This window comes from Metopolophium dirhodum, chromosome 9, assembly GCF_019925205.1.
Source record: "Metopolophium dirhodum isolate CAU chromosome 9, ASM1992520v1, whole genome shotgun sequence".
Classification (NCBI taxonomy): domain Eukaryota; kingdom Metazoa; phylum Arthropoda; class Insecta; order Hemiptera; family Aphididae; genus Metopolophium; species Metopolophium dirhodum.
This window is the reverse complement of record NC_083568.1, coordinates 32,487,331-32,513,497: the sequence shown is the minus strand read 5'-3', so window position 1 is coordinate 32,513,497 and position 26,167 is coordinate 32,487,331. Positions and strand designations below refer to the sequence as shown.

Below are 26,167 nucleotides of genomic sequence, written 5' to 3'. Positions count from 1 at the left end.
ATAGGTAGTGTATTCGTTATATTTTGAGTTTCATTATAGCACATCAGTCGATCAGATACTATTTAATATTTTAAAATAAAAAATTCGACAGTAATTCCATATTGGCAAGTATTGTTTTCTATAACTGAAGACTGAAGTTATAGTATCGAACATAATAGGTACGTAAAAAAATAGAAATATAAGAAAAAAAATTACCTTTATTTAATTGTATTTAATTTTTTTCTAATAAGTTTTTATAAAATTGACTTTATTCCATATAAATGTTCCAATTTCATTTTTCAATTCGTTGATAATATATGAAATATATATTGAAATTTTAGAATTTTTAATCGACTGTGTCTTCTGCAACGACTTTGAGATTTGCCATAGATTAAATAAATAAATGATAGATATTATACTAGGTACGTCTATATGATGAATCCATGGATATAATATAATGCAACTTTTTTTATCAAAGAGTTCTGTGTTAAGGACCAATTTGTTCGTTGAAATTTGATATGACAATAAACCAAAATAGTTTATAATTTTGAATTTGAATTATAATAATATGATATAGGTATTATTTAAATTATTATTTTCGTTTATCAATTTAATTATTGATTAAGGTGGTGAATAGATATCAGAAGCACAAGAATATTTTTATAAGAGCATATTGTATTTTATGAATTATTAAATAAAAATGTGATTACTGGATTTTAGAGTTAACATAAAGCCATAAACGTATACAGTAAATTCATCAAATACTATAATACCAACTATATTTTTACAATGATGTTTACACGTAATATAATAAAATTGATACTAGTGATGAGTAGGAAAGTACCTTATTGTTTAATCAAATTATTTACACGATTATTAACTAAAAAAATATCTATGAAGTATAAACATCCGTATTTCCATTAACTATAAATTCATAATTGTATGAGCTATACATGTTATATATATTTTTCGAAAAAAACTATTTAAAAAAACAAGAATAATTCCTATTTGATGTCACACGGGTTTATCTAGCAACTGACTGCTACGACAACTGTGCAATTTTTTTTAAGCATAATACGTTTTGAAAACGTCCAGAAAAGAGTTTGTTTTAAGACTGTCTGTCTTGATAACAACTAATTTAATTTAGAGTGTATTGTTATATTATATTATAATGAAATTAATAACTATAGTAAAATATATAATTGCAAGACATTTAATACCTATATCTATAGCCATCTAGGGTATAAACTACACTAAAAAAGGTGTAAGTATGCTAATAAAATATATGAGGTGTATAATGTATTTATGTATATAAAAATATAAAATATAAAGATTAATAACATTATATTGTTTTAAATACTTCGCGCAAACCTAAGGTGATACCCGGCGTATAGTATAACATGCAAAAAGGTGCGTATTAAACTTGGCGTGGTGAAACGAAGACGGTCTCGCGTATTTTATACATTGCGCTATTGGGATTAAACTTATAAATGCTTCTACGTCACGTAGTTAACAGATTGTCCGTGGCAATAAATATTTAATTTAAGTCTAAAAAGTAAATGTAAAATAGTAGGTAATAATATGAAAACAAACTTACTCGTAAACATCTACTCTTCCGGTGAAACGTATAGCTAGAGTGCCGCCATCGCCGAAGAAACAGCTATCTTCGTCCATCTTTATCTAATCATCTCACTCCGATGAGCTGAAACTTGAAAGTATCGAAATATTTTATGAAAAAAACGAAATTTGCGAGTTTGTGTTACAACTTATCCGGTTTAACGAACTGTCCGTTTATACCTATTTGTGGCCTATTATTTTTTTTTACTCGAGGAATGTTCGTGTTTTCCATTTTAAGAGATGGGCTGTAGGGGATGTTTTTCTTTGAGAGAATAATGAATTGAGATTTGATTGGAGAGAAAGTAAAACCAGAAGTTTTACTCCATTGTAGTAGGTGGCTTATACAATTTTGTATCTGCTGAAATAAAGTTGGTAGATTATTTCCCCTGCCAAATATGTTACTATCATCTGCGTACATTGTGATTTTGTTTGGGGGTTTTATGTTAGATGGGAGGTCATTGATAGCCAAAAGAAAGAGAGTTGAACTTAGAGGAGGGCCTTGAGGGCTGCCATTATGAAGAATGAATGGGGAAGATAGTGCACCATTATTAGATACTTGTATTGTTCTATTTGAGAGGTAATTTGTGATGAAGTTAATTATGTTACCCTTAAGATTCAACTGTACCATGTATTTAATAAGACGGTGGCGCCATATAGTGTCGAAAGCTTTTTGTAAGTCGAGGCTGAGTAGTACCAAGTATTGATTTTGATTGAAAGTTTCTTGAATTTCATTTTCAATAATTGCTAAAGAGTCTAATGTAGAATTATTTTTTGCGGAAACCATGTTGAAGATTGGATAATAGATTTTTATATTCTAGGTACCACATTAGTCTTGAGTTAATAATTTTTTCTAGTAGTTTTGTCATGGAACATATAATGGATAGAGGACGGTAACTAGATACGTGGTTTTTTGGTTTGTTGGGTTTATGGATCGGTTTGATTATCAAGGTTAGCCATGTTGTAGGGTACTGATTTTCCATCCAAATATGATTAAAGATCTTGAGTAGGTAGAGTTTTCCGTTTTTTTGGAAGATTGAGAAGAAAAATCATAGGTATATTGTCTATTCCGCAAGCATTGCTTTTCTTGGAACTGAGGGCTGTTTCCATTTCTTGGATAGTGAGAGGACTATTAATATGAGTATTGTCTTGATTTTGATAGAGATTGATAGGTACAATTTCTTGAGCGCATTTGTATCTTTGAAAATCAAGGGGATAGGTTTCAGTACTACTAGCTTTTGAAAAGAAGGAGCCAAGTTCGTTTGCGATTTATGAAGGTTCTGAGTATATTGTGTCATTTTCGTTTTTGAGGATTTGTATATTGTCATATTTGTTAATGCATTTAAAAGCCTTAATTTTATTCCATATTTGTTTTGGGTTTGCTTTAGAATTGATTGAACTTGTATAGGCGCGCCAACTCGTTGTTTTGCTGTCTTTGATTGTACGTCTGGCTTGGGCTCTGCGTTTTTTGAATTCTATGAAATCATCTTGGGATTTGGTGCGTTTAAGTTTGTTGAAGGCCGTCTTTTTTGATTTGATAGATTCGTTACAATGAGAGTTCCACCAAGGAACTGGGGGCTTTCTACCTGAGAATATAGTTTGTCCTATTGTTAAGTTGGCTATTTCTAGAATAGCATTTGTGAAATTTTGTGTAACTTCATTTAAATTGTTAATTTTTGGTTTTTCAAATTCAATTGAATCTATTTTTTGTTCTAAGAGGGATGTGAATAGATTCCAGTCAGCGGTGTTTAGTTTCCATTTTGGTTTGCCTACTTGAATGTCTTCTGTATTTCTGTACGTTAATTTCGTGATTATGGGCAAGTGGTCGCTTCCATATGGATGAGATAATGTGTCCCATGTAAGGTGAGGAGCTAAAGAAGGTGTTGTGAAAGATAAGTCAATAGCTGATTGCGTACCGGATGCTGTGCCAAAATGAGTTGGTTTACCGTTGTTCAGTGTAATTAGGTTTTCAGAATCTATGACCGATTCGATTATTTTCCCTCTAGTGTTTGTAGCTATGCAGCCCCATAATTTGTTGTGGCTGTTGAAGTCACCTAGGAGAATGAACGGCGGAGGGAGTTGTTGAATGATGTTTTTTAAGTCTGCTTCGGTGAAAAGAGATTGGTTAGGGAGGTAAAGGTTGCAGATTGTAATCTTTTGTTTGAGTTGAACAGAAATAGTTACGGATTCAAGTGGAGTATTTATTAGTATTTCTTCGGAAGAATATGAGTCTTTTATAAATGATACCTCCGCTGGCTCTGATTGCGTTAGTTCTTATTTTGGTATAATTTGTATATCCTTTTAGTCTGTTTTTTTTATAGTTTGTAAAATTTGTTTCTTGTAGACAAATGATTTCAGGGCAGTATTTGTTTATTATAATTTGTAGATTACTGATTCTTTTGTAGAAACCATTTAGGTTCCATTGTAGAATGTTATATTTTGTATTGTTGTGCTGCATTGTAGGTTTTATTTTTATAATGTTAGATTTGCGGTCTTGTGAAGGATTGATATGTGTCATTGATTATGTATTGAAATATGAATTAAGCTTCTGATTCGTTAGAATCATAGGGTTCTGCTTTTAACGTTTTTGTGAAGCGGGTTAATCTGTTTTTGATGCTACCATTTTGTAGGGTTGGTTTGATAGACATAATAATGTCCAATAAATCTTCTTTTGATATATTGTATTCATTATAAATTGTAGGTGGTTCGAAGTGGCCTTGATTATTTTCAAAAATGTGTTTAAAGGTAATAAAATCGATTTTAAAATTGTTTTGATCGGTGAAGAGTTTTTTTGCTGGTTCTAGATATGCATCGATATTTTCTAAAAATGTTGTTAGTGCTGCTGATTTTGATTTTTTGTTCTTTTTCTTTTTTTTTCGATGATTTCGTTTTGGGGGGTCACTGGGTTTAGTGGAGCAGGCATTGCTTTTGAGTTTACATTTGGTTCTAATGGAGATGGAGGTGGAGAGTGAGTTAGAAATGAGTCGGGGAGAGATCTTTTATTGCGTGTTGGTTGATCAATTTCCATTAGGATAACGTCAGAGTTTGGAATCGCATCTAAATTTTGAAGTGTTGGTTTTGATGTGATCGATGATGTTGGTGGAAGATTTGATGGCGGTGTAGGCTCAGAAGTGATATTGGGTGTTTCAAGGGGAGATGTGTCGGTGTTCGATGTGGAGATAGGTACTATAGGGGTATTATATGTGTTTGACGAGGCGTCTAATTTAGACGGTGTGTTTGCAATGGGTTGATCGTTGTTTACCTGTGACATTATGTTGTGTGAATTAATCTGGTTTGAGCAATGAGACGCAATGTGACCTTGGGCCTTACTCAAGTAGCAGGTTAGAGAGTCATCTGATAAAAAGATCCTGTAGTTGGTGTCTTCGTAATTTATAAGTATGGAAGGTGGGAGTTTGATAAGGTCGTCATGTTGGATAAAAGTTTGTCGACGAAAACTTAAAATATGTGTGAAGTCTTCAACTTGAATTCCGGCCCTTAGCGGTGCTATAGGGCTATAAAGAGGTATATTTAATTTGATAAATTCGTTTGCGATTATGTCAGGCGGTATATTAGGATATACGTTAGATAATATTATTCTTTTATTCGGATTGAAACATTTTCGTAATTTGAATTGTTGGTGTAGTATTGTGATAAATGGGTTATTATCAATTAGATTATTTACTAATGAGCTGCTTGATAGGAATATGCATAAGCGACCTTTAGATATACGGGACGCAAATAGAATATTAGACGGTTGGACTAATTTTCCGATTGCAATGATGTAATCTTTGTGTGGGATGTTGTCGTCTATATCGAATAATAAAGCTTGGTCTTTTTTGGGTATTAAGCTGTTTGCTACAGTTGAGGCGAATGATTGTTTGTTGATATCCGTGTTGATAGAACTGGTTGAAGTGTTGACGTTGGGTGAATTTTTTAGTGACATTTGATGTAGCAGTTTAGGATTTGATGTGCTTTTTAATGAATTTGATATGGGTAAGCTTTTGGGTGTGGTTGGTGACGTTTTATTTTTTTGTTTTTGTGCATCTTTTGGATAAGGTGGTTGACGAATGGAGGGGCTTTTTAAAGCTGGTAGTTTTGTAAACATTTTATAGTGTTGTGGGCTTGCGCCCGCTGGGTGTATTGTATCTTAGCTAGTAGTATTAATAACGAGCATATTACCTGCGATTTGGTGCGTGTATAGTATACTGCTATCGGAAGCTATTAAAATCGGTACTCGTGAAACGCGATAAGTAACGTGTTGACTGTACGGAGTCTAACGACGAACTGATTATTATATTTATAACACAATAGTATTGCTGAAATTATTAGAATTGTTAACTGTCGCCGACGAATTTCGACAATTGACGATTTCCATAGATATCATAAAATATATTATTTACTATGGTAAATCCAAAGAACTTATATATTAAATATTATTATTAAATCGTATGTTCTTTTACAGAAATCTTTGTGATCTGCAATGCACCTATTCTGGTTTTCTATTTCAATTATAGTTCGCATGCCAAATTAAACTATACAAACTGGTCCGCAAGTTTATAGACATTCTAATACATTCTCCCGCCAGTGCCAATAGACAAAGTGTTTGAGAAGTTATATTTTTTGGGTACCTAATTAATTTACAATATGAATTATTATAAGTTACCTATGTAGGCACTTGTCCAAAACTCGACTACCTGCAAATCATTGGTTTTTATGGTATAGCCTTACGAAGTTCACGATTTTCGGTGTTTTACGCACCCGTACAACGCTTAAAGTTTACCTAGCTTAAGTATTACAAATTCATTTTTTTTTAATCTACGTAAATCAACGTTTTAAAATTGATGATCCAAAAATAATTCTGACACCCACCCATGGTGGTTTTACATAACAAGTCGAGGGATGTTTTTGATTTTAATTGTTCGAGCAAGCGCAGTGTGGTACACCGGGTACATATGAAAATACAAAAAATTTCAATTAGTTATAATACATATAACTTAAAAATAAGACTGACCGCCAAGTTCAGACTTCCCTGTCGTTTTCAGTTAAAAACTAATGATTTCCGGCAATTATTTTTTGCAATATTGTTCTTAATTCGTTGTTACTTGTAATATATACATATGCCTATTTTAAAAATATTATTCGTGGGTAATTGAAACGTCTAAAATATATTATCATATACAAATACGATAATAAACAAATAATAATAATTCAACTTAACCGGCTACGGTATTAATAATATTTAATAATATCAATATAAATATAGTATACAATATCCTAGGCTGACAAATCGTCTCCACTTAAAATCGTTTTTCGTATAGTATGATATTATATCATTGAATTCAAATTTAACACCATCCATTACAGTGACCCACTGTAACCTACTGTACAGCAGAGCGACATCCACTTATCCACCTTTTTAATTTTGTAAATCAATTAGTCAACCTACAAATATATTTTTAATATAATATAATCATTGAAAAAAAAATGTTGTATCAAATATGACGGAACGTGCTCAGTGAGTGAATTACGTAACGATGATAACACTATAACCAGGGCCTGGACACTGATAAAAATTAACACGGTAAATATACAGAATACTCAAAAACGCGGCGGCCATGTTGGCGTTGGTTAATCAGTGTCACCATACCAGAAAAACAAAATGTTTATTACAATATTTTTCCAAAAATGTATAGATCCAATTAGCTTTATTCAAATTATTTGCTAGGTACTTGCTTACAATTTAAAATTTTTAATTTTAGCAACCGTAAAAGACTATTATGGATCAAATACACAGTTAAGGAAGGATAATGTACTGAAACACATGGTGGAAAAAATACACATTTTATTTTATTAAATCAAATATATATTTTATGTATAAGCTTAAATGCAGCTGATGTAGTTTTAAAAGCTAATAGCACACGAGTGTTTGAAGGCAGGCTTGAATAGTGGAGAGAGATACCATATGAATATGGGTTAAAAATTAGAGAATAGATTGAGAAGGCATGTTGAGGCATGAAGAAATAATAAAAGTCAAGACAGGTAACTCAAATTTGAAGGAAAAAGATATAGAGGATTGGTTATTGCAGGAATATGATGGTATATTGAGCAAAACAAATAGTAGTAGACCCCACTTGCGTGGAATAAAGGCGAAGTTGGAGAAGCAGAAGCAGCAGTGAAATATTTCTGAAAAATAAAACATAAATTAATATACGTGACCAATATACTAGCCATATTAAAATAATTAAATGATACTAATGAGATCACTTCACTGCCAGTGATAGGCAGTGTCTTAGATATATTTCTATCTTGTATATTTTGACATAGTTAATTGTAATTTGTATCTTTATACTATTTTCAGGTATTTGGGATCCTGGTGTCTAAAGTGCCTGTAAAATTATAACAATAAATAAGTCATTATTTTTAAAATATTAGACAACATGTAATCTCAAATTAGACTAAGAAATTTTTTTAATTATAATTATAACTAAATTGTACAAATAAAAAAAAAATAAAAAAAAACAACAATAATAAATATTAAATACTAATTAAACAATATTTGTCTAGAATATGATGAATTTTACATTATTATGTCATCATGTTATCATTAATTATAAATGTTTTAGTATTGTCAGTTTTCTATTTTTAAATTGACGTTCTGATACTAACTCTCTATTTAAAAATTTAACAGAAGAAAATATTCTAAATCTTACAAATAGCTTAATTAAATAAACATAATCAAAATTTGAACATGGGTGCTTAAAGGGTACATTACATAAAAATTCATTTAAATTAGAAGCTATTCCTTTACCAACTGCTAATAAAGGTACAGATTCCAACTTTGTCACTAGATGATAACTCCAAAGATGTACTTACATCACAACCATCTCTTTCATCTGAATATAAATAAAAAATAAAAGGCGATTAGAAAATTACTGCTGCTAAATGTCATATTAGTTCTTACGTACCTGGAAATAGTGTAGGTATAGCATCTGGTTTTAACCTGTTCTCCAAAAAATTTAAAAACATATTTTTTTCAAAATGTTTTCCACATAATTTAGTATTTTTTTGTTGTAGAATGTCAGCTGGCAGTTGACATCGCTCTAACCAAATTTTACATCTAAAAGTGTAATAAAAAATGGTTTATTTATACTAAAAAACACAATTGACTTGGTTCTTGTTACATATTGTAGGTGCACTACATAGTTTACTAGACTTAAAACATTTGGTATATTGTGCAACTGTGTAATATTATGTTATATATTTAACAAGTACCATCGAATAGTTTGATAATTAACATCATTATAAGTTATAATATAAAATACTTACCGAGCAGGATCTTTGGGAAAAGAAAAAAAACTAACACTTTCTTTTTGAATTTTAAGTTCTCCGCACGATTTCACAATACATTTAAATGAATACCCACTCTTTCGGCTCGACATTGTTATAATATGAAGATATATAACAAAATGTACAATATTTTTGACAAAGGCACAGACCACAAGAGCACAGTTAAAAGGCAGTACGCACTATAAATAAAAAACGTGTAACGAATGCTCTTGCTAAGTTTTTTAATGAAAAAAAAAAAGAAAAATATGAATTATGATACCAGTTGTTTACCTGATAACACTAAATTGATAAAGTAGCCAACGCCAACATGGCCGCCACGTTTTTGTTTACATTTAAAGTGTCCCTTCTGATTTAATCTATTCTGTGCTATAACAGTCACAGAAATTATAATTAATAATAGTGGAATTTAAAAATATTATTATTGCTACGATTAAACAATAATTAAAAATTCAAATTTAACTATTATTTAGTTATAACACTACTAAAATAATAATAAATTAAATAAATATATTTTAATATGCAATAATGATTCTTTATCTAATTTTATAGGTCATTCATAATATTTTTATTATTTTATATACAATATTATTATAGAGTATGAAAAGTAATTGGAAGTCTGAATTTCTGATTTAGGAGGCCACATGTAATGTACGTTAAAATATATTAGATTTTAAGTGGAGTGATAAATATATTGATGTACCAATGATATGTGTTTTTTGTTTCCCTATGAAATAACTTGTTCTTATCATTCATTTAAATTTTTTTTTTATATATATATAATATAATGACTTGAAATATCGTAATTAAGATTTTTTTATGAGGGGGGGGGGGGAGATGTATTTCTCTATAATCCAATTAATGGTTGCTGTATTATACTCTGTAAAACAAAAATTTCACTGTATATTATTAATATATTGCAATTTTATTGTACAAACATGAATTATTAATAAACGAAATAAACAACTATTAACGTTATATAAAAATTAAAATTAACATTGTAGTAAAAAAAAATCCAGCCCTATAAATTAAACTATTGATATTTCAAATATTGACAGTCAATTGATGAATTTTTAAAATTAGATGACATTAATAAACCAATTACTAATAACAGCTTCGTGTTTTTCTAACCATTTAATGTTATTAGATACAGCTTCTAGTGCAGATTTTCGTACGTCAATTCCATCTACAGCTTCTGGATGTTTATCAAAAAATATGTTCATCTAAACAAATTAAAATGTGTATATTTATTAAGCATGTTAAAAAAACTGAAACCTACTGATAGATTAAATAAAAATACAACATTCAAGAAGTTGTTATCAACCTAAATTTAAATTGATTTAAAATAAATAATATTTACTTCTCCGATACGTTCTTGTGTATTGAAACGAGAACAAACTGAATACATGAGTTTTTCAAGTTGCCATTTATCATGAGAATAACGATCAACCAAGTACTTCAAATTATCCCTAACGTAACATAAGATGACATTTTAAATTGCCCTATATGTATTCTTTTAAAATGTAATTACATATATTATAATTTATAGGTATATATTATATACAGGAACGTACCTCAAAAAGTCCCATACGATTTGATTTCCAATAGGATTAAGGTTTATCTGTGATATGATTTTGAAATGATCTCGGGAACTAAGACGGCTCTCATTTTTTGTATGTTGCAATAGTCTAGAATAGAAAAAAAATATATTTTATTTTATACGAATACAATTAAGTGCAAACTTTACCTATTTAATATTGATGTTTCTTTTGAAGCTGTTAATGCATCCCTAAATTTCTCTTTTTCCTGAGGGTCTTGTTCATTTAAGAATATGTCCCACAGTCTATTCCATTCACTATCATTTCCCATAGACATTCCTCAATATATACAAAATTGTTGTTAATATTTTTAATAAATAATGAATATTAAGTACCAATTATTTTTAATAAAAAAATTTTAAATTTTACTAACCATAATAATAAACTGTATATCTAATATCAGGATGTGGTCGGACTTTATCATTCAAAAATCGTTTGAATAATTCATATGCTTTTGTTTGACAACTTGGTAACCCATTTGCACATCCTAATTTGAAAATGACTGCTCGAAGCTTACGTTGTAATAAGTTTCGATCACTTGAATCGTTCCATAAATCTTTTGTTATACTTTCTAATAAATGTTGTATATATCTCTTTAAAAAAAACAATAAAAATGTTTATATAGTTATAATTTAAAAATCTGCAATGTATTTGTCAAAGCATTGTATTTAGAAAAAAATTTAAATGACTAAATATTATTTCATTTTATTAATTTGATTGTATAAAAAGTAATAAATATAGTATTAACATTTTTTTTTTATTAATCACTATTATATCAAAACTGTAATGCCATGCCGTTTTTCAATTATATTTCTCCTAAGTTATTAATTTTACAAAAAAATGTCTACCTAATTTATGATATGAGCCTGTGTTGGGTAAATAACTTTTAAAAATTAATAGAATTACGTTCCTCGTTACATTAAATATTTAATGATATTCGCGTTACCCGGCATAGTTTTTATCAAGTTACTTTACTTTTTCATTCAAAATGTAGGGAGTTACAAATAACGTTATTTTTTTTAAATTACTGCAAAATCAGTTCATAACGACTAATAAGTAGTAGTTACCTACATTTTAGATTCTGAGCAAAGCGATGAATGTATTGATTTTACAATGATTATGTGAGTTTTTTTTTTATTTTATTTTTTTTATTTTTGTGTCTGTCATCACCTTTTAGGACAGTAAAATGCTTGGATTTTCTTCAAAAGTAACTTTTCTGATAGGAAAGTGAATCTAGTTGGTACTTTGGGGGTCAAAAGTAAAAATTTCCCAGCAGTTTTTAAAAGCAACGTGAAAAACAAAAGAAAAATTAAGGAAAAACGGGAATTTTTACGCAAAATCTGTTTTCGAGAAAATCGATTTTGGTTTTTGGTGTAACTCTAAAACAAATGACCGTAGGGACATGAAATCTTAACTGAATGTTTATAATTGCATTTCCTACACACCATAACATTTTCCAAATATTTTGACTCTTTTTGAGCTGTTTACGGACATTGTCAGTTTTCAATTTTTTTAGTTTTTTTTTCTATAAATATCAATAAAATTTTATTTGTTAGGTAAAAAAGCGTGAAAATTTAATATAAGGCTCCTGATATATCGTTCTAATAGCAGTTGAAAAATATTAAAAATACATAGGCACAATTTTTTTATAAGCATTTAAAGTTCAAATGTTGACAACATTTATCAAATTTAAAATTCATTAATTATTTTGTAGTTAAAAATGTATAAAATGTTTAACTTTTATGGCTAAGGATAGAAAATTTAAAACAAGGCTCCACGTAAATAGGTTATATATAAATTTATTACTTTATTCACAATAATATCATCAAATATACTTGGTAATATCATAGGCTGACTGACCGTTTTCGCTCAGAATCGTTTTTCTTATACCTACGATGGTATAATATCATTAAATTCAAATTTAACACCATCCATTACAGTGACCCACTTGTAACCTACTGTACAGCAGAGCGACATCCACTTATCCACCTTTTTGTTAATGACTTAATGTTATACAAGAACAAAATGTAAAAGTATTAATTCCTAGGATCTTTAATAATATAGTTGATTATTATTTATTATATAACAATTTCAAAATCAATTTTATTGATTTTTACTTTTTCTTAAATATCCTAGGTTTGGTCATATTATATTCTACATTCAAAACTTATTATAATAACTTGGAAAATAACACGTTACACCATATAAATTACTTTTGTTACAATTTCGTTAATTTAAATAAAATATAACGAAAATACTACACTGTTGCTACAAAATTAATTTCGTTACAGTAATTTGTAGTTTGAGTTACGTTACTAACCAACATTGTCAAAATAATCATTGACCTACATTACTGTATCACAACTTCAATGTGATACCTGAATAGTTGCTGATCTCACGTTATGAAATTATGATTTTAGAAATGTAGCGTAGAAGAAAATTCTGTGTAAATAATGTTTTGTAGCACCATTGTAGTTATTAGTTTTTAAATAATCTTACTTCAAGGTTTTTATGTGCCGGGCGTTGATATAAATGTTCACTTAATGTCTGTAAGTTAGTAGCAGCTACATCCCAAGGAACATAATGATGTTCCTTGGATAAATATTTTGTCATGTTTAAGGCAATTCCATACGGTAAGTAATTAGCTTTTGCCAAACTAAAGGCATCATGAATAAGATTTGAACGGTCAGCTGCACTTAAAGCCTTTAAATTGTACATTTCAAATTTAATTATGTTATTGAAAAATATTATCCAGATACTTACATCAACATTTTTTTCTAATAAATTGTTAAGTGAACACCAATCACTCTCAGAATAGTTTATGATGTAATATCCAACTTGTCTGTGATTTAGTTTTATCCATTCAGAATCAGGTATGTCAATAGTAACTTTTAAATAAATATTTTAATTAATATCAATTGAAATATTGAACAGTCCATAATACTTACTTGAATCCTCGTCTTTGGATAACCAAACCTTATGTACAGTATTATTAGTTGAAGTGGTATAAGTGATTGGTATTTCCCATTTATAATTATATGGAGTTGAGTCATTTGACGAATCAGTATTTGGGTTGGACAAAAATCGTTGCTGCTTTAAAGTTAGTTTAGTTCCATTCCGTATTGCCGATACTACTGGGAATCCTGCTTGACGTGTCCACGTGTCCATAACCTATTTTTATTTAAATAAATATATTTATAACAAGGTAAATGTTAAATATTATAATATATTATATACGAAATAATAAGTCATTTTTTCACTTTTTTAACATTGACTGTATTTTGAGCCACCGTTTGTAATTCTGTCCATAAATCATCAGTTTCAGCATTTTTAAATGCAAAACGTTTTAAATATGCGCTCACTCCAATTCTGAAGACTTCTTTACCCAATATTCCTTCCAACATTCGTATTACAGAAGAACCCTATGAAATCAAATTAATATTATAGAAAGATATAATAGCTTGGGACCAAATAAACTTACCTTAGAATATGATATGCTATTAAACATAGTGGATATTCTTTGGAGATTAGTAGCATTTGGCACTATAGCACGAGAACTAAAACTACTATCTTCATCTTGTACAAAATGGAGACTATGAGTTAGAAATGATGTGTCCTAATAAATGATTAAAATAACAAAGAATAATTACTTACAAAAAACAAATATTACAGATACATACAACATCCCAATCAGGGTGGACAACTTGGGTAGCTTTATATTTCATGTAAGTGGCAAACCCTTCGTTAAGCCATAAGTCGTTCCACCATTTCATAGTAACTGAATAAATTCAATAAGGTGTATAATTATTGTATATTTTAGTTATATAATATTGATTAATAAAAATACAATATAATATTGATACTAAACAAATTAAAACAAATTATGAACTGAAAGTTGTTTATTTTTGAATTTTTAAATTTTAAATATTTATATTTACATACCAAGATTTCCAAACCACATATGAGCCAATTCATGAGCAACAGTAAATGCGATCATCTCTTGGTCATTAATAGAAGTAGTACTTTTATTATACAAAACTCTCGTTTCATGAAATGTCACAAGACCCCAATTTTCCATTGCTCCAGAAATAAAATCTGGGATTGGTATCAGATCTAAACAGTGAAATAAAGTATTAAATTGTTTATGTACAAAGATAAAACGTGCTTTTTGATACAGACAATTCAATAGGTACTTTTATCAGGGTCTTATGCCCAAATTTACCGGAACTCCTTACATCCCTAAAAACCCTTATAAAACCTAACCTAACCTAACCTGTATAACCCGAATGGTTCTGTTTTTAAAACACCCGAAATAACCAAAACCCGATGAAAACATTCCGGTTAAACCGAAACACGAATAATTTTTGTGGAGAGCAATTTTGTGGATTCTGTTTTTATTAGTTAGTTGTTTAATAATAATAATAAATTAACTGGTACATTTTTACAATAAATTATAGGAAAATTCAATAATTATTTTCTTGAAAATAAAATCCAATAAAATCATTATTTGATTCTGATTTCTGATTAAACTAATTCGCCTAATAATACCAAATTAATACTTATACATTATATTTATTTATTTTATTTATTTATTTATTTATTTATCGACGCCTCAGGGGCATTAGTTTAGTACAGATTATAATAATAGAAATTACATAATGTTACAAGGTAAGAATAAAGTACATTGGTGCACGAATAAAGAATAGGCTAAAGAAAATATTAACAAGTACAATTTTATAGTTTTAGAATTAATGATGGCAAAGAATCGTTAAAAATATCAATATTTGACATATTATTAATAGATCGACAAGCACGATCAAGAGGGGCTGCGTAACCATAGTTAGTGGTGTGAAAATTCGTTTTAAAAGTTTGGGGGTTCCTAGAATAAAAAGAAGGAACGGCTAAAGATAATTTAGCAAGTAAATCAGGAGCATCAATATCATTGTTCAATAATTTGTAAATAAAGGTAACATCAAATTCAACACGTCTATCAGTTAGAGATTTAAAAGTATACGGGTTAATCCCACAACGAAATGTGCTTATTTTTATAAATTTATTTTGTACTTTATTTATACGATTAATATGTAATTGTTGATGGGGTGACCAAATAATAGCAGCGTATTCAAGTATTGAACGGACTAGTGACATATATAGAGTATTCGACGCGTTAATATTAGAGAAACCAATGGTGTTACGGTTTAAAAACCCAAGTATTTTATTGGACTTGTTACAAATGTAATTAATGTGGTCATTAAATGAAAGGTCGGAAGAGAAAATAACACCTAGATCTTTTATTGTGGTAACTGGGACAAGTTGATTGGAATTAATGGAATATTGGAAGTTAATATATGAACGAGTACGGAAAAACGATATATAATTACATTTGTTAATGTTTATTAATAAACCATTATCAGTGCACCATTTATAAAGTTTAACTAAGCAACTTTGTAAATCTAAGCAGTTAGATGTGTTATTTATAACATTAAAAATCTTCAAGTCATCAGCAAAGAGCAAGAATTTACAGTTAGAAAAGCATTGGGACACATCATTAATAAAAATGTTAAATAGCCACGGAGAAAGGTGGCCACCTTGCGGGACACCCGAGGTAACGGAAATGGGAAAAGAAGAATGGTTATGAATTTTTACGATTTGGGTACGGGAGGAGAGATATGATTTGAACCATGTTAATAATGGATCCGATACACTATACAGTTTTAACTTATTTACGAGGGAAGTATGATTAAAGCTATCAAATGCTTTTTTGAGGTCAGTGTATATAACATCAACTTGTAAACCTGATTCAATTGCCTCTAGCAGAAAAGAATGAAAGGATAAAAGGTGTGTTACCGTAGATCTACCAGGTCTAAACCCGTGTTGCTCATTAATAAAAACATTTTTGAAATAGTAGTTAATTTTTGAAGCAAGTATTTTATCAAAAAACTTAGGGATTGCAGATAAAATGGAAATAGGTCTATAGTTTTCGACATTTGATCTGGCACCAGATTTAAAAATAGGTTGAATGTAGCTAGATTTCCATAATGTAGGAAAAGAGCTAGTAGATAAAGATAATTTGAATAATGTATAGATGGGTAGTGCTAATGAATAACGGCAATTACGTAATAGTATAGGAGGTATCCCATCAGGACCATATGAACACTTAGGTTTAAGAAAACTTAAACCTTCAAAAATATCACCTAGCGTAAATTCAATATTATTAAGATTAACAGTATTAAAATTAGAAAAACTAGATAATGGTGTAAGTGGGCTATTAATGGGGCTAAAAACAGAGCTAAAATAGTTACCAAAAAGATTAGCAATATCTTGACTTGAATTGGCAGATACTTCGTTGAGAGACATGGCTTGAGGGATAGAGCTATCTTGTTTTTTAGAGCGGACAAAATTCCAAAAACGTTTTGGGTTTAATAATAAATCCGATTGGATGTGATTAAGATAACTATTATATGCGTTATAAGATTCAATTTTGATTTGTTGCCGTAATAGTTTAAAAGTATTGAAATCATTAGGATTATTATAACGTTTGAAAGTTTTATGTGCAATTTTTTTTTTGATAATTAAACATATTAAGTACTTGCTATACCAGGAGGGGAAATTTTTTTTTTTTGGAGTAATTTTAGGAACGAAATATTCAATCAGAGTGTTAAGTGTTGAGTAAAAACATGAAGTGGCTATATTAATGTCCGGACTGCTTAAAATGTCGTTCCAATTACAAGAATTAAGAGCGTACGATAAGCCACAAAAGTCAGTTCGGTTAAAATCGAAATAACTTGGAATTGGGTCCGAATTACTACAATACGTAGAAATATTAAAGCTAATGTACAGAGCAGGGTGATATAACGTGTCTAAAGGTAAAATAGCTTTATCAGCGTCATTAAGAACACAAACATTTGGAATGTTAGAAAATATTAAATCAAGTAATGAGCCCGATAAATTATACCATCTATTAAATTGTCGACAGTTGAGATAAGCGAATTCATCGATAACGGTTGCTGCCTATATATATATATAATATATATATTATATATATATATAATATATATAATATATATATAATAGTAGATTACTTTATTAGTAGGTATATAAAATAAATCCAAATATAGCCAATAATATTGTAGAATATAGTTACGGTCTCAACAAAACTGAACAACGTATTGACAGTCGTGACCAAAATACCAAATACTAATAACTAATAATTATTGGTTAATACCTTTACAGTATTATTAGCCAATCAACTTCTCAAAATTTAGTAACGAATATCGTAATTCATGGCTTTATTTACCAATTTTCAAGAAATCGCAAAATAATTATTTTTATTTAATTGTATTGCTCTACGGTTCTTACGGTCTATTTAAAACGTCTTAGTTAACTTATACAGTTATACTCTCGACTTGGCAAGTAGTAAATATAAGAGGTACCTAATTGATTTCCCATTGTCTTAGTTCTTGTTATTTCTTAGAAAAATAAACCGAGTTTGGTATAAACAAATATTGCACATTCGTGTTAGGAATTAACATTTATTAAAAATAACATAATACATAATTAATTTAACTCTCTTAACAATTTTTTTTAAGGGAGGGGAGGCTTAGCATTCGAAAATTATGTTTTTCAAGATTACTGATCATCCGTATTAACCAGTATAATTCAGAATAATAACGGTTGTGAAAACACGAACGTTTGCTTAAGTTTTTATTATTCCGGTGTTTTAATACCCGAATTTATCCAGCACCCGAAACCTGAATAAATGATACGAGTGTTAAGCGCTGACTTTCATACATATTTATTGTAGTCATTATATAATAAATTTGATTTGAATACATACCTAATTTTGGTAGTTGGTATTGAATGCCAAAATAATTGACGTAATAATTAATTGCCTTTATTCCTACTTGTTGAGCATATTTCATATTTTCGGTTTCACCACTTTTGGCATAAACTGTTAACGGAAATCCTTGATCTGCTTTTACAGGTTCAAGTGATTGAAAATCACACACAATAAAACAAGCCAGATACGTAGACATTGGGACAGTATTAGCAAAATGGACAGTTGTCAGTCCATTTGTAGGGACATTGATCTCTTCAGACTAAAACAAAATGTATTTTTCAACAATGCTAATTTTGAATTCAAACTCATTCATTTTTTATATTCACCTCTTGGTTCATATTGGATAATGCTATATAGTTATTACCAGATGGTCGAGTTAAACTAATTTTAAATTTTGATTTCAGTTGAGGCTCATCAAAACATGGAAACGCTAACCGCGCAAAAGTTGGTTCAAACTTTGAACTAGCAATATAATGTTCTTCATGGCTCTTTGAATCATTATAACTGCTTCGATAAAATCCAATTGGTTTGCCTAATAAACTACCTTCAAATGATATTTGTAATTCGTATTCCCCAGCACTTAGTTCTTCATTAGGCACCACTACCAAAAATTCATTTTCTGGATATGGAAACGCTGTTACAGAACTAGAATTGAGTTTAGTTTCTGTGATATTCAATTCTTTTGAATGTAGCTTGATGTAACTTTGAGCAGTGTCCAATATTATTGTTATATTAACTGAACCAACAAATGAACCTTGTTGAAGATTTGGGTACAAATTAATGAAGTACTGCTGTGGGCGAACGTACGGGGATAACCGATGTGTAGATTCCCATGGTTTATCTGCCATTATACTCTAAACAATAAATTAACTAAATGTTTGAATACAAAAAATAAGTTTACAATTTTACAATATATATTACCTATAAAACAATAAAAATGTATAATTATATGGGGGTATTTATTTTTTTTTAAAAAATTTGAATATTTTTTTCTTTTGTTTATTGGTTTGCCATTAAGATCTTGTGTACCGTACCTATAACTATTATGATAAGTAGAATAATATTGCATATTATTACACTTTTTTTTAAAAATACATTTATAAAAATTAGCATATCTTTGGCACAGGTTGCAACGCTTTGCGGGCCAGCTATTAAAATATTTTATGATTATTTTGATTATTTTTTTCTTTAGTCACTCCCTTTTTGGCGATCTTAATAAAATTAACAAATGTTGATGATAACGTAATATCGCGCATAATAATCACCGGTGGTTTTCGCCTTTTCACAGTCCATAATTCGTATTTTCAAATATTTTTTCCAAAAACTCACCGAATTGGCAATTTCTGAATGCTTTTCGTCTTCTGGAACCATATCCAATCCGGCGGTAACAGCCGCCAAAAAAAGTACAAACACCCATTTTATTACCGACGTCATATTTGGTCCGATATAATTAGCTATATTATAATTCGTCGAAATGAATTATATAATATTATATAATATATGACGTGAACAGTGGACATACCTGTGAACACGCATTTTAAAGTCCATAAAATCTTAAATTATATGAAATTTCTTAAGTTTTAATTATTTCTGCTAATAAGTGTTGACGTATAACTAGATTGCTTTCGATTTAAATTTCTGTATGGTGGCACACTCCACACTCGTTTGTTTTTGCTTTTACACCGAACTTTATGTCTATTCTAATTTATTATATACTTATATAGTGCTATATTACTATAGTATACTGAGCAAGGTCATTTATAATACTATATATTTTATTAATATATTTAATATTTATGCATGCAATAAGAATATATATGATACATTGATATATAAAAGGGATATAGGCAAGTTAATGCCAACTAGTGGACCAATTTTGAATGTGCAAAAATCTAGCGGACTAGATAACATGGAAAGCAAAGAAAAAACTTAATGTTGACAATACGTCTATACCCCTATAAATAGTATAATATTATTTACATTTAATAGTTCAATACTAGATAAGAATTTATGTATACGTTTTACGATAAACATTATATTGATTTTAATAATTTTATAAATATAATAAAATAAAATACAGAAAAATCTTAACATTTTATATTTTTATAAACTAAATTGAATGTAGTACGGGCCAATTGCTCATCCTTGATATATAGGATGATTTTTTTAAGCATGTTGACCCTATTTTTACGCTTAAATTATACATATATTAAAATTCTGATTTTTGGAATTTTTAATTACCTGTGTAGATCATATTTTCGAATACTAAAGGATTTTTTGTACTGCTTAAGGATCCTGGGACAATACAAACTTCTGTTTTTAAAATAGGAACCCTGAGTTATATAACTTTGTGTATTAAGGATAATAATGATGAAAATATGTGTATCAATCAAATTATAAAAAGTCGATATGTATAAATATAAATAATTAAGGAAACATTGGTGTCAATATTAGTAATGTAAATTAATCAATACTATTGTAAATCTAGAAAATTAAGCGAACTTTTTAATTGTATAATAATTGTATATATTATTACTATAAATTAGTATTGTATTTATCTAAAGGAAATCGGTATACCAGATATGAGCTTAGATCAGTTTGTATACGTATCAGCTCTTAATATTTTTATTGTTATTATTGTATTAAAATTGAATTACGCTGAAATAAATGAATAAAAAATAAAAATGTCTATGGTAGTGGCCAGTGGGTTAAGTAGATTTAAAGGCTTAGATGATTTGAAAATGTTAGTAATTACTATTGATCTATCAATATAAATAACTTGTAAAAATTATCAAAGTATATTGAATACCGAGTTTATTAAATAAAGTAGTTCAAGTAATTGAAATTAATTTCCAATCAATTTTTCATTTAATTTTAATCATAGATCAAATAGTCAAGTCCAAGGTATTTATAATGATGTATATTAAAATTGCCTACTCAGTACTCACTAATGACCGATGGACACTCACCCACCGGCCGTTATATGATACTTATAATATATTACGTATGTACATAAATATGCAACAGTCGTACCTATACTAAACTTAATAATTAATAGGTACCTGCCTAATAAAAACGTAATAACCTAACCTATATTGAGTATTTACCTATGGGCTTATATCTATGGCTATTGAAGGGACCGAAAGCATAAGCATGAGTACTTGGGCACGGATACCAAATGCCTAAGGAACATCACTAACTTAATATAACGACAGTATAGCCGTGTGTATAGTGGTGTAGTATTGTACTAGTTCGAACAACAGTGGTCGGCATATTCGGGCAAATGTTTTCGAAGTCCCCGATGCGTGTTGTGCAAAATGTGTATTTTGTTTAATTGTGTGTGTATTTGAATAAAATGAATAACTATGAATAAAATGGTAATAAAATGAATTTAAATAACATATGATGTTAGAATATAGAGAAATTCACAGCAATATTTAATGGAATTGTAATGATAATACATATTATACAGCCCAACAAAATAAAAATATATTGTCGCAGCTGTTTGAGCTGTATGCTCGTATAAAAATATTGTAACATAGAAATTAAATGCGGCCCTTCTGACTCGACCCGTATATTAAATAAATAACAAAAAAAATCTTACAATTTGTGGATCGCAGACTAGCCAGCTGGAATAATAATAAAAATAATTATAGAAAAATACAGTGTTGTGAGTGGTAATTTACGCACACTGTATACAAAATGGTTGTGATTCGCACGCGAGATATAATATAATAATAAAACTAATTATCGCTTGCTAATTAGAGCCATATGACAAATCCAGTGAAATACAATAGTATAATAAGCGACTCGTGCACTTATTAATGAAAAAAACGACACATTTTTTTACTATTTGACTAATTAAACAACTTAATGAGATATTTTTTGCACACGCCGATGCTCACGTGACGACGTACGGTATCGGACAAAATACGATGTCCGTGTCATTATATTATATGTATTCACACAGTAGGCGCGACGGCATGTGATCACTTATGTAATCTAATCAATATTGTGTAACTCACAATCTACAAAAAAAAACAATAATTAATAAAGGTGATTACGTGTTTGAGGCCAGCTATTCCTACCATGTATGTGACGTGTGTGCGTGATAGGTCGAACACAGATATAGCCCACTGACCCATATATTATAGGCATGGTTGGCAGGATATCGCGGGCTTGGAATCAAAGAGTTCTATGTGGCAATATCAACATTGTTCAATAGAGCGTTTTTAAGATTTAAAATAACGTATTTTTGCCCAAGCAATTTTGAAATATTTGGCATCAAAAAACCCACAAACTTCCGTGCTATCAATTTATTAATAGGTATTGCAAAAATAAATGATTTTAAGTACTCAAAATATTAAATAACTTTAAAATTCCTAGTTTGGAAACAAAAGGTTCTACTGATAGAACTTTTTGTTCCAAATTCTATTTTTTTTAAATAAAACGTTCTATCGATAGAACATATTGATTTCAAATTAATTGATTTGTTCTAACTTAATTTTAAGAATGTGTTTTTTTTTTTTGTGTTCATTATGTTCATTATATTATGTACTGACCTGGTCATCTAGGGTAGGTACCTTTATTCGGTATTTTAGTACCATCGACGTACCGCATGTGAAATGCGCCAATTCGTATAAATAACAACAACAAAGATGCACGATAACTATTTTATTTCCAATAACATTTTTTGTTTCCAATAACTATTTGGTTTATTAGATAACACTTTTTGATTTAAATATAAATTTATTTATTTACAAAATGATCTATCGATGTATCCAACACATTTTTTGGATAAGGGTCACATAGAACCTTTTGTTTCTGGTAGGTTTTTAAATATGAGATCGATTCAATTTTTTCTAAGACTAAAAAATAGAGAAAAATAAATCTTGACTGAACAGATAAAAAAACCATTTTTGAAATTTTTTTAATATAGGACTCTGATTCCAAGCCCGTATAAGGGGTATATGGGTGGACGGGTGGCAATCATCGTTACATGGACCACAATAGACGGAACAATGATTATTTACAATAACGCATTTTGCGACGGTCCCAAAAATTCTCCCACCGTCAAAAAATTATATTTTCTACAATCTTTATTTTCATACACAGACAATCGACAGACCTTGAAGACTGGACGGATCATTTCAGTATTATTGGCAGTTTTTATAGTTACTTGGTATGCGGAGCAGTCGTTGATACATCGGTCATAATAGATGAAACAATAATTATTTACAATAACGTGTTTTGCATCGCTCCCGATCATTCTCGATATTCTTGATATTCTAGGTATGACTTTTTTCAACTAGGAGCATTCGAACATTATATACACTCTGTAACATATAAATATACTACTGTATGTTATACTATTATAACATAGTACAAAGTGTATAATATAATATTTGAACTCCCCTAGTTAAAAAAAAAAAATTTAGGTTAGGTTATAATATTACAGACCTATATCAAGAACAACACAACAAGTGGCGAACGAACCGCTTTTTCCGCTTCCACATCGAACGGACCTTGGGTTTAGCCTCTGCAGCGGTCGTCGGTCTGTTCCATCGGTAATCGGTAAAAATACTCGAGGAAAAAATACCCGTATTCGTAATTTTATATACTATCTAATTATTATATCTTGATTACCTACTCTAAATGTTTTATAATTGTAAACTTAATTTTGTGAACTGAACATCACCATTACAAGCCATAACGCTTAAAGGTGACGTATAACGAAGATGATATGATATTTGCTGTTTGATATTATGTTCATGTTATAGATATTTGGTTACAAAATAAACAATTATTATTATTATAATAAAAAAATAATTATCTTAAAGAATACTATGGTAGGTTATAATATTAACAATCTTAATAAATGCATGATATTATTTAAATTAAATTTTTCTATAATTATATTATAAAATTACTGTTATAGTGATATCATCGTTACGCAAGCCACTGAGCACATTCTGCCATATCTAATAAAAACATTTTATTTTTTTTTTACAATGATTACATTTGAAAAATATATGTATAGCTAACTAATTGATTTACAGATTTAAAAATATTTCAACGTACATTTAACGTACATTTAACCTGCCTCCTAAATCAGATATCCAGGATTTTTTTCCTTCTCTACTCTAAAATAATATGTTATCCAAAATGGCTATGTTATTATACATATTTTATAATACTTAGATTATAAATATTAGTTAGATACACATTAGATGAGCTAAGGAATCATTATTGCGTATACAATTATTATTTATTTAATTTATTATTATAGTGTTATTATAGTTCAATTGTAATTGTTAATGCATTTCTAATAAAGATTTTAAAAAGAAGTTGAAATATGATAAATTTGAATATTATGTATTTAATATTATATTATTTTAGAAATGAAAAACAACTTATTGTTATAAACATCCATCTAGGTAGAGCTTTTTATCTTGAACTCAATTCAATTTTTTAATGTGCCAATAGTCTCAAGTCTCAATATATACATTTATTTTATTTACGCTAAACCATAGACATAAAAAAAAGGTTTTTTACAGTGCTTTAAAATATTTGTATTTGTATTTTCTGTGCGCATATCAATTAATAATCAATAATAATTTAATGATGTTCAAACGGCGCATTAGATAAGCAATTCAGGTACTCCATGTAACCGTGCAATAGTATTTTTTCTATGTCAACTGATAATACACACATATTATTGTAAAATCAATACATTCATCGCTTCACTCAGAATCTAACAGGTCAAGAGTTAAATTTAAGCTAGTAATTATTACTGATAGCAATATAAATATAATATACCTATATATTTTATGATTATTGCAATTATTTAATCATTTATCATGATTTTTTGACGTAATACACATTACAATTTGTATGATTTGTTCAGATAATTATTATTTTAAGTTTTATATATTTTTGGCATATGCGCTAGGTACCTAACTATAATTATTTAATAAGGCTGATTATCATTATAAAAATGATGATTTTGTTTTTAATAATAATATATATTGGTATATTATATTAACTTTATATACTGTTATTAGATATTGTTATTTTATTATTGGTTATTATTGACAAACGCGTCAACACGATAATGAAAAATTAATTTATGTGGCTTGTGAAAATCGTGATTATATTGTACAGATAATCTTCATGATTTCAATGTTGTAAATGTATGACCAAATGATCATGATGCAATTATATTTTCTAAAATAGCATATCTTGTAAGACTTCCTTTGAAAAAATATAAATAAGCTACTGTACGTATAGTACCAAACAATTTAAATATACATTCATTATTTTTCAAACCAGATGCTGAATTTACCCTTTTCTAGGGCTAAATTAATACAGTAAACATAGCAGTGTACATAATATAGAATATTTTTATTTTTCACTTTAAACTACAGCTTATACTCTTCCAATAGGTATTACCGTCTACCAGACATGGTACATACACCATCGAAACAGATTGAGGTAACAGATAGATGTCCAATTTTTTATCATAGTTTTAGGCTTAAAGAAATATTAGTAAATCAAGTAGTAGTTTTTAACATCTTTGAACTATGCATACCTACGCATAATGATGAATAATTAAATTAATATATAAATTAATATCAATACCTATCAATAGTTTACAATTTTAAAAGCTAACGAGTGACGATCTAAAATTCTTAAAAGCGTTAACGAAAATTGAATCCGTCTAATATGTGTGATAGTACAAATGAATAATGCTATACTGATAAAATAATATCTATCACAATCTAGAGAAGAT

General features: G+C 28.9%; 2 protein-coding genes across 4 annotated transcripts; both read right to left on the bottom strand.

Annotated features, from left to right (window-relative positions):
- Positions 1-7,399: 7,399 nt before the first annotated feature.
- On the bottom strand, positions 7,400-9,164 carry LOC132952588 (52 kDa repressor of the inhibitor of the protein kinase-like). 2 transcript variants are annotated; one of them, XM_061024919.1, is made up of 4 exons: positions 8,920-9,164; positions 8,559-8,710; positions 8,467-8,486; positions 7,400-7,979 (listed from the first exon to the last, which is right to left on the bottom strand). In XM_061024919.1, exons 1-4 carry the CDS (start codon positions 9,030-9,032, stop codon positions 7,971-7,973), a joined length of 294 nt encoding a protein of 97 aa, XP_060880902.1. In that variant the 5' UTR covers positions 9,033-9,164; the 3' UTR covers positions 7,400-7,970. The 2 variants fall into 2 exon arrangements, with proteins under 2 accessions (XP_060880902.1, XP_060880901.1); XM_061024918.1 differs by having other exon boundaries at positions 7,922-7,979; positions 8,402-8,486.
- A 667-nt stretch (positions 9,165-9,831) lies between these two features.
- LOC132952049 (glutamyl aminopeptidase-like) lies at positions 9,832-22,448 on the bottom strand. 2 transcript variants are annotated; one of them, XM_061024176.1, is made up of 17 exons: positions 22,066-22,448; positions 21,980-22,004; positions 19,705-19,897; positions 18,702-19,229; positions 18,373-18,634; positions 14,478-14,648; positions 14,216-14,313; positions 14,017-14,151; positions 13,796-13,957; positions 13,484-13,706; positions 13,299-13,423; positions 13,035-13,238; positions 10,909-11,128; positions 10,685-10,814; positions 10,512-10,625; positions 10,298-10,406; positions 9,832-10,160 (listed from the first exon to the last, which is right to left on the bottom strand). In XM_061024176.1, exons 3-17 carry the CDS (start codon positions 19,807-19,809, stop codon positions 10,017-10,019), a joined length of 2,730 nt encoding a protein of 909 aa, XP_060880159.1. In that variant the 5' UTR covers positions 19,810-19,897; positions 21,980-22,004; positions 22,066-22,448; the 3' UTR covers positions 9,832-10,016. The 2 variants fall into 2 exon arrangements, with proteins under 2 accessions (XP_060880159.1, XP_060880158.1); XM_061024175.1 differs by having other exon boundaries at positions 21,980-22,448.
- Between the last annotated feature and the right edge of the window lie 3,719 nt (positions 22,449-26,167).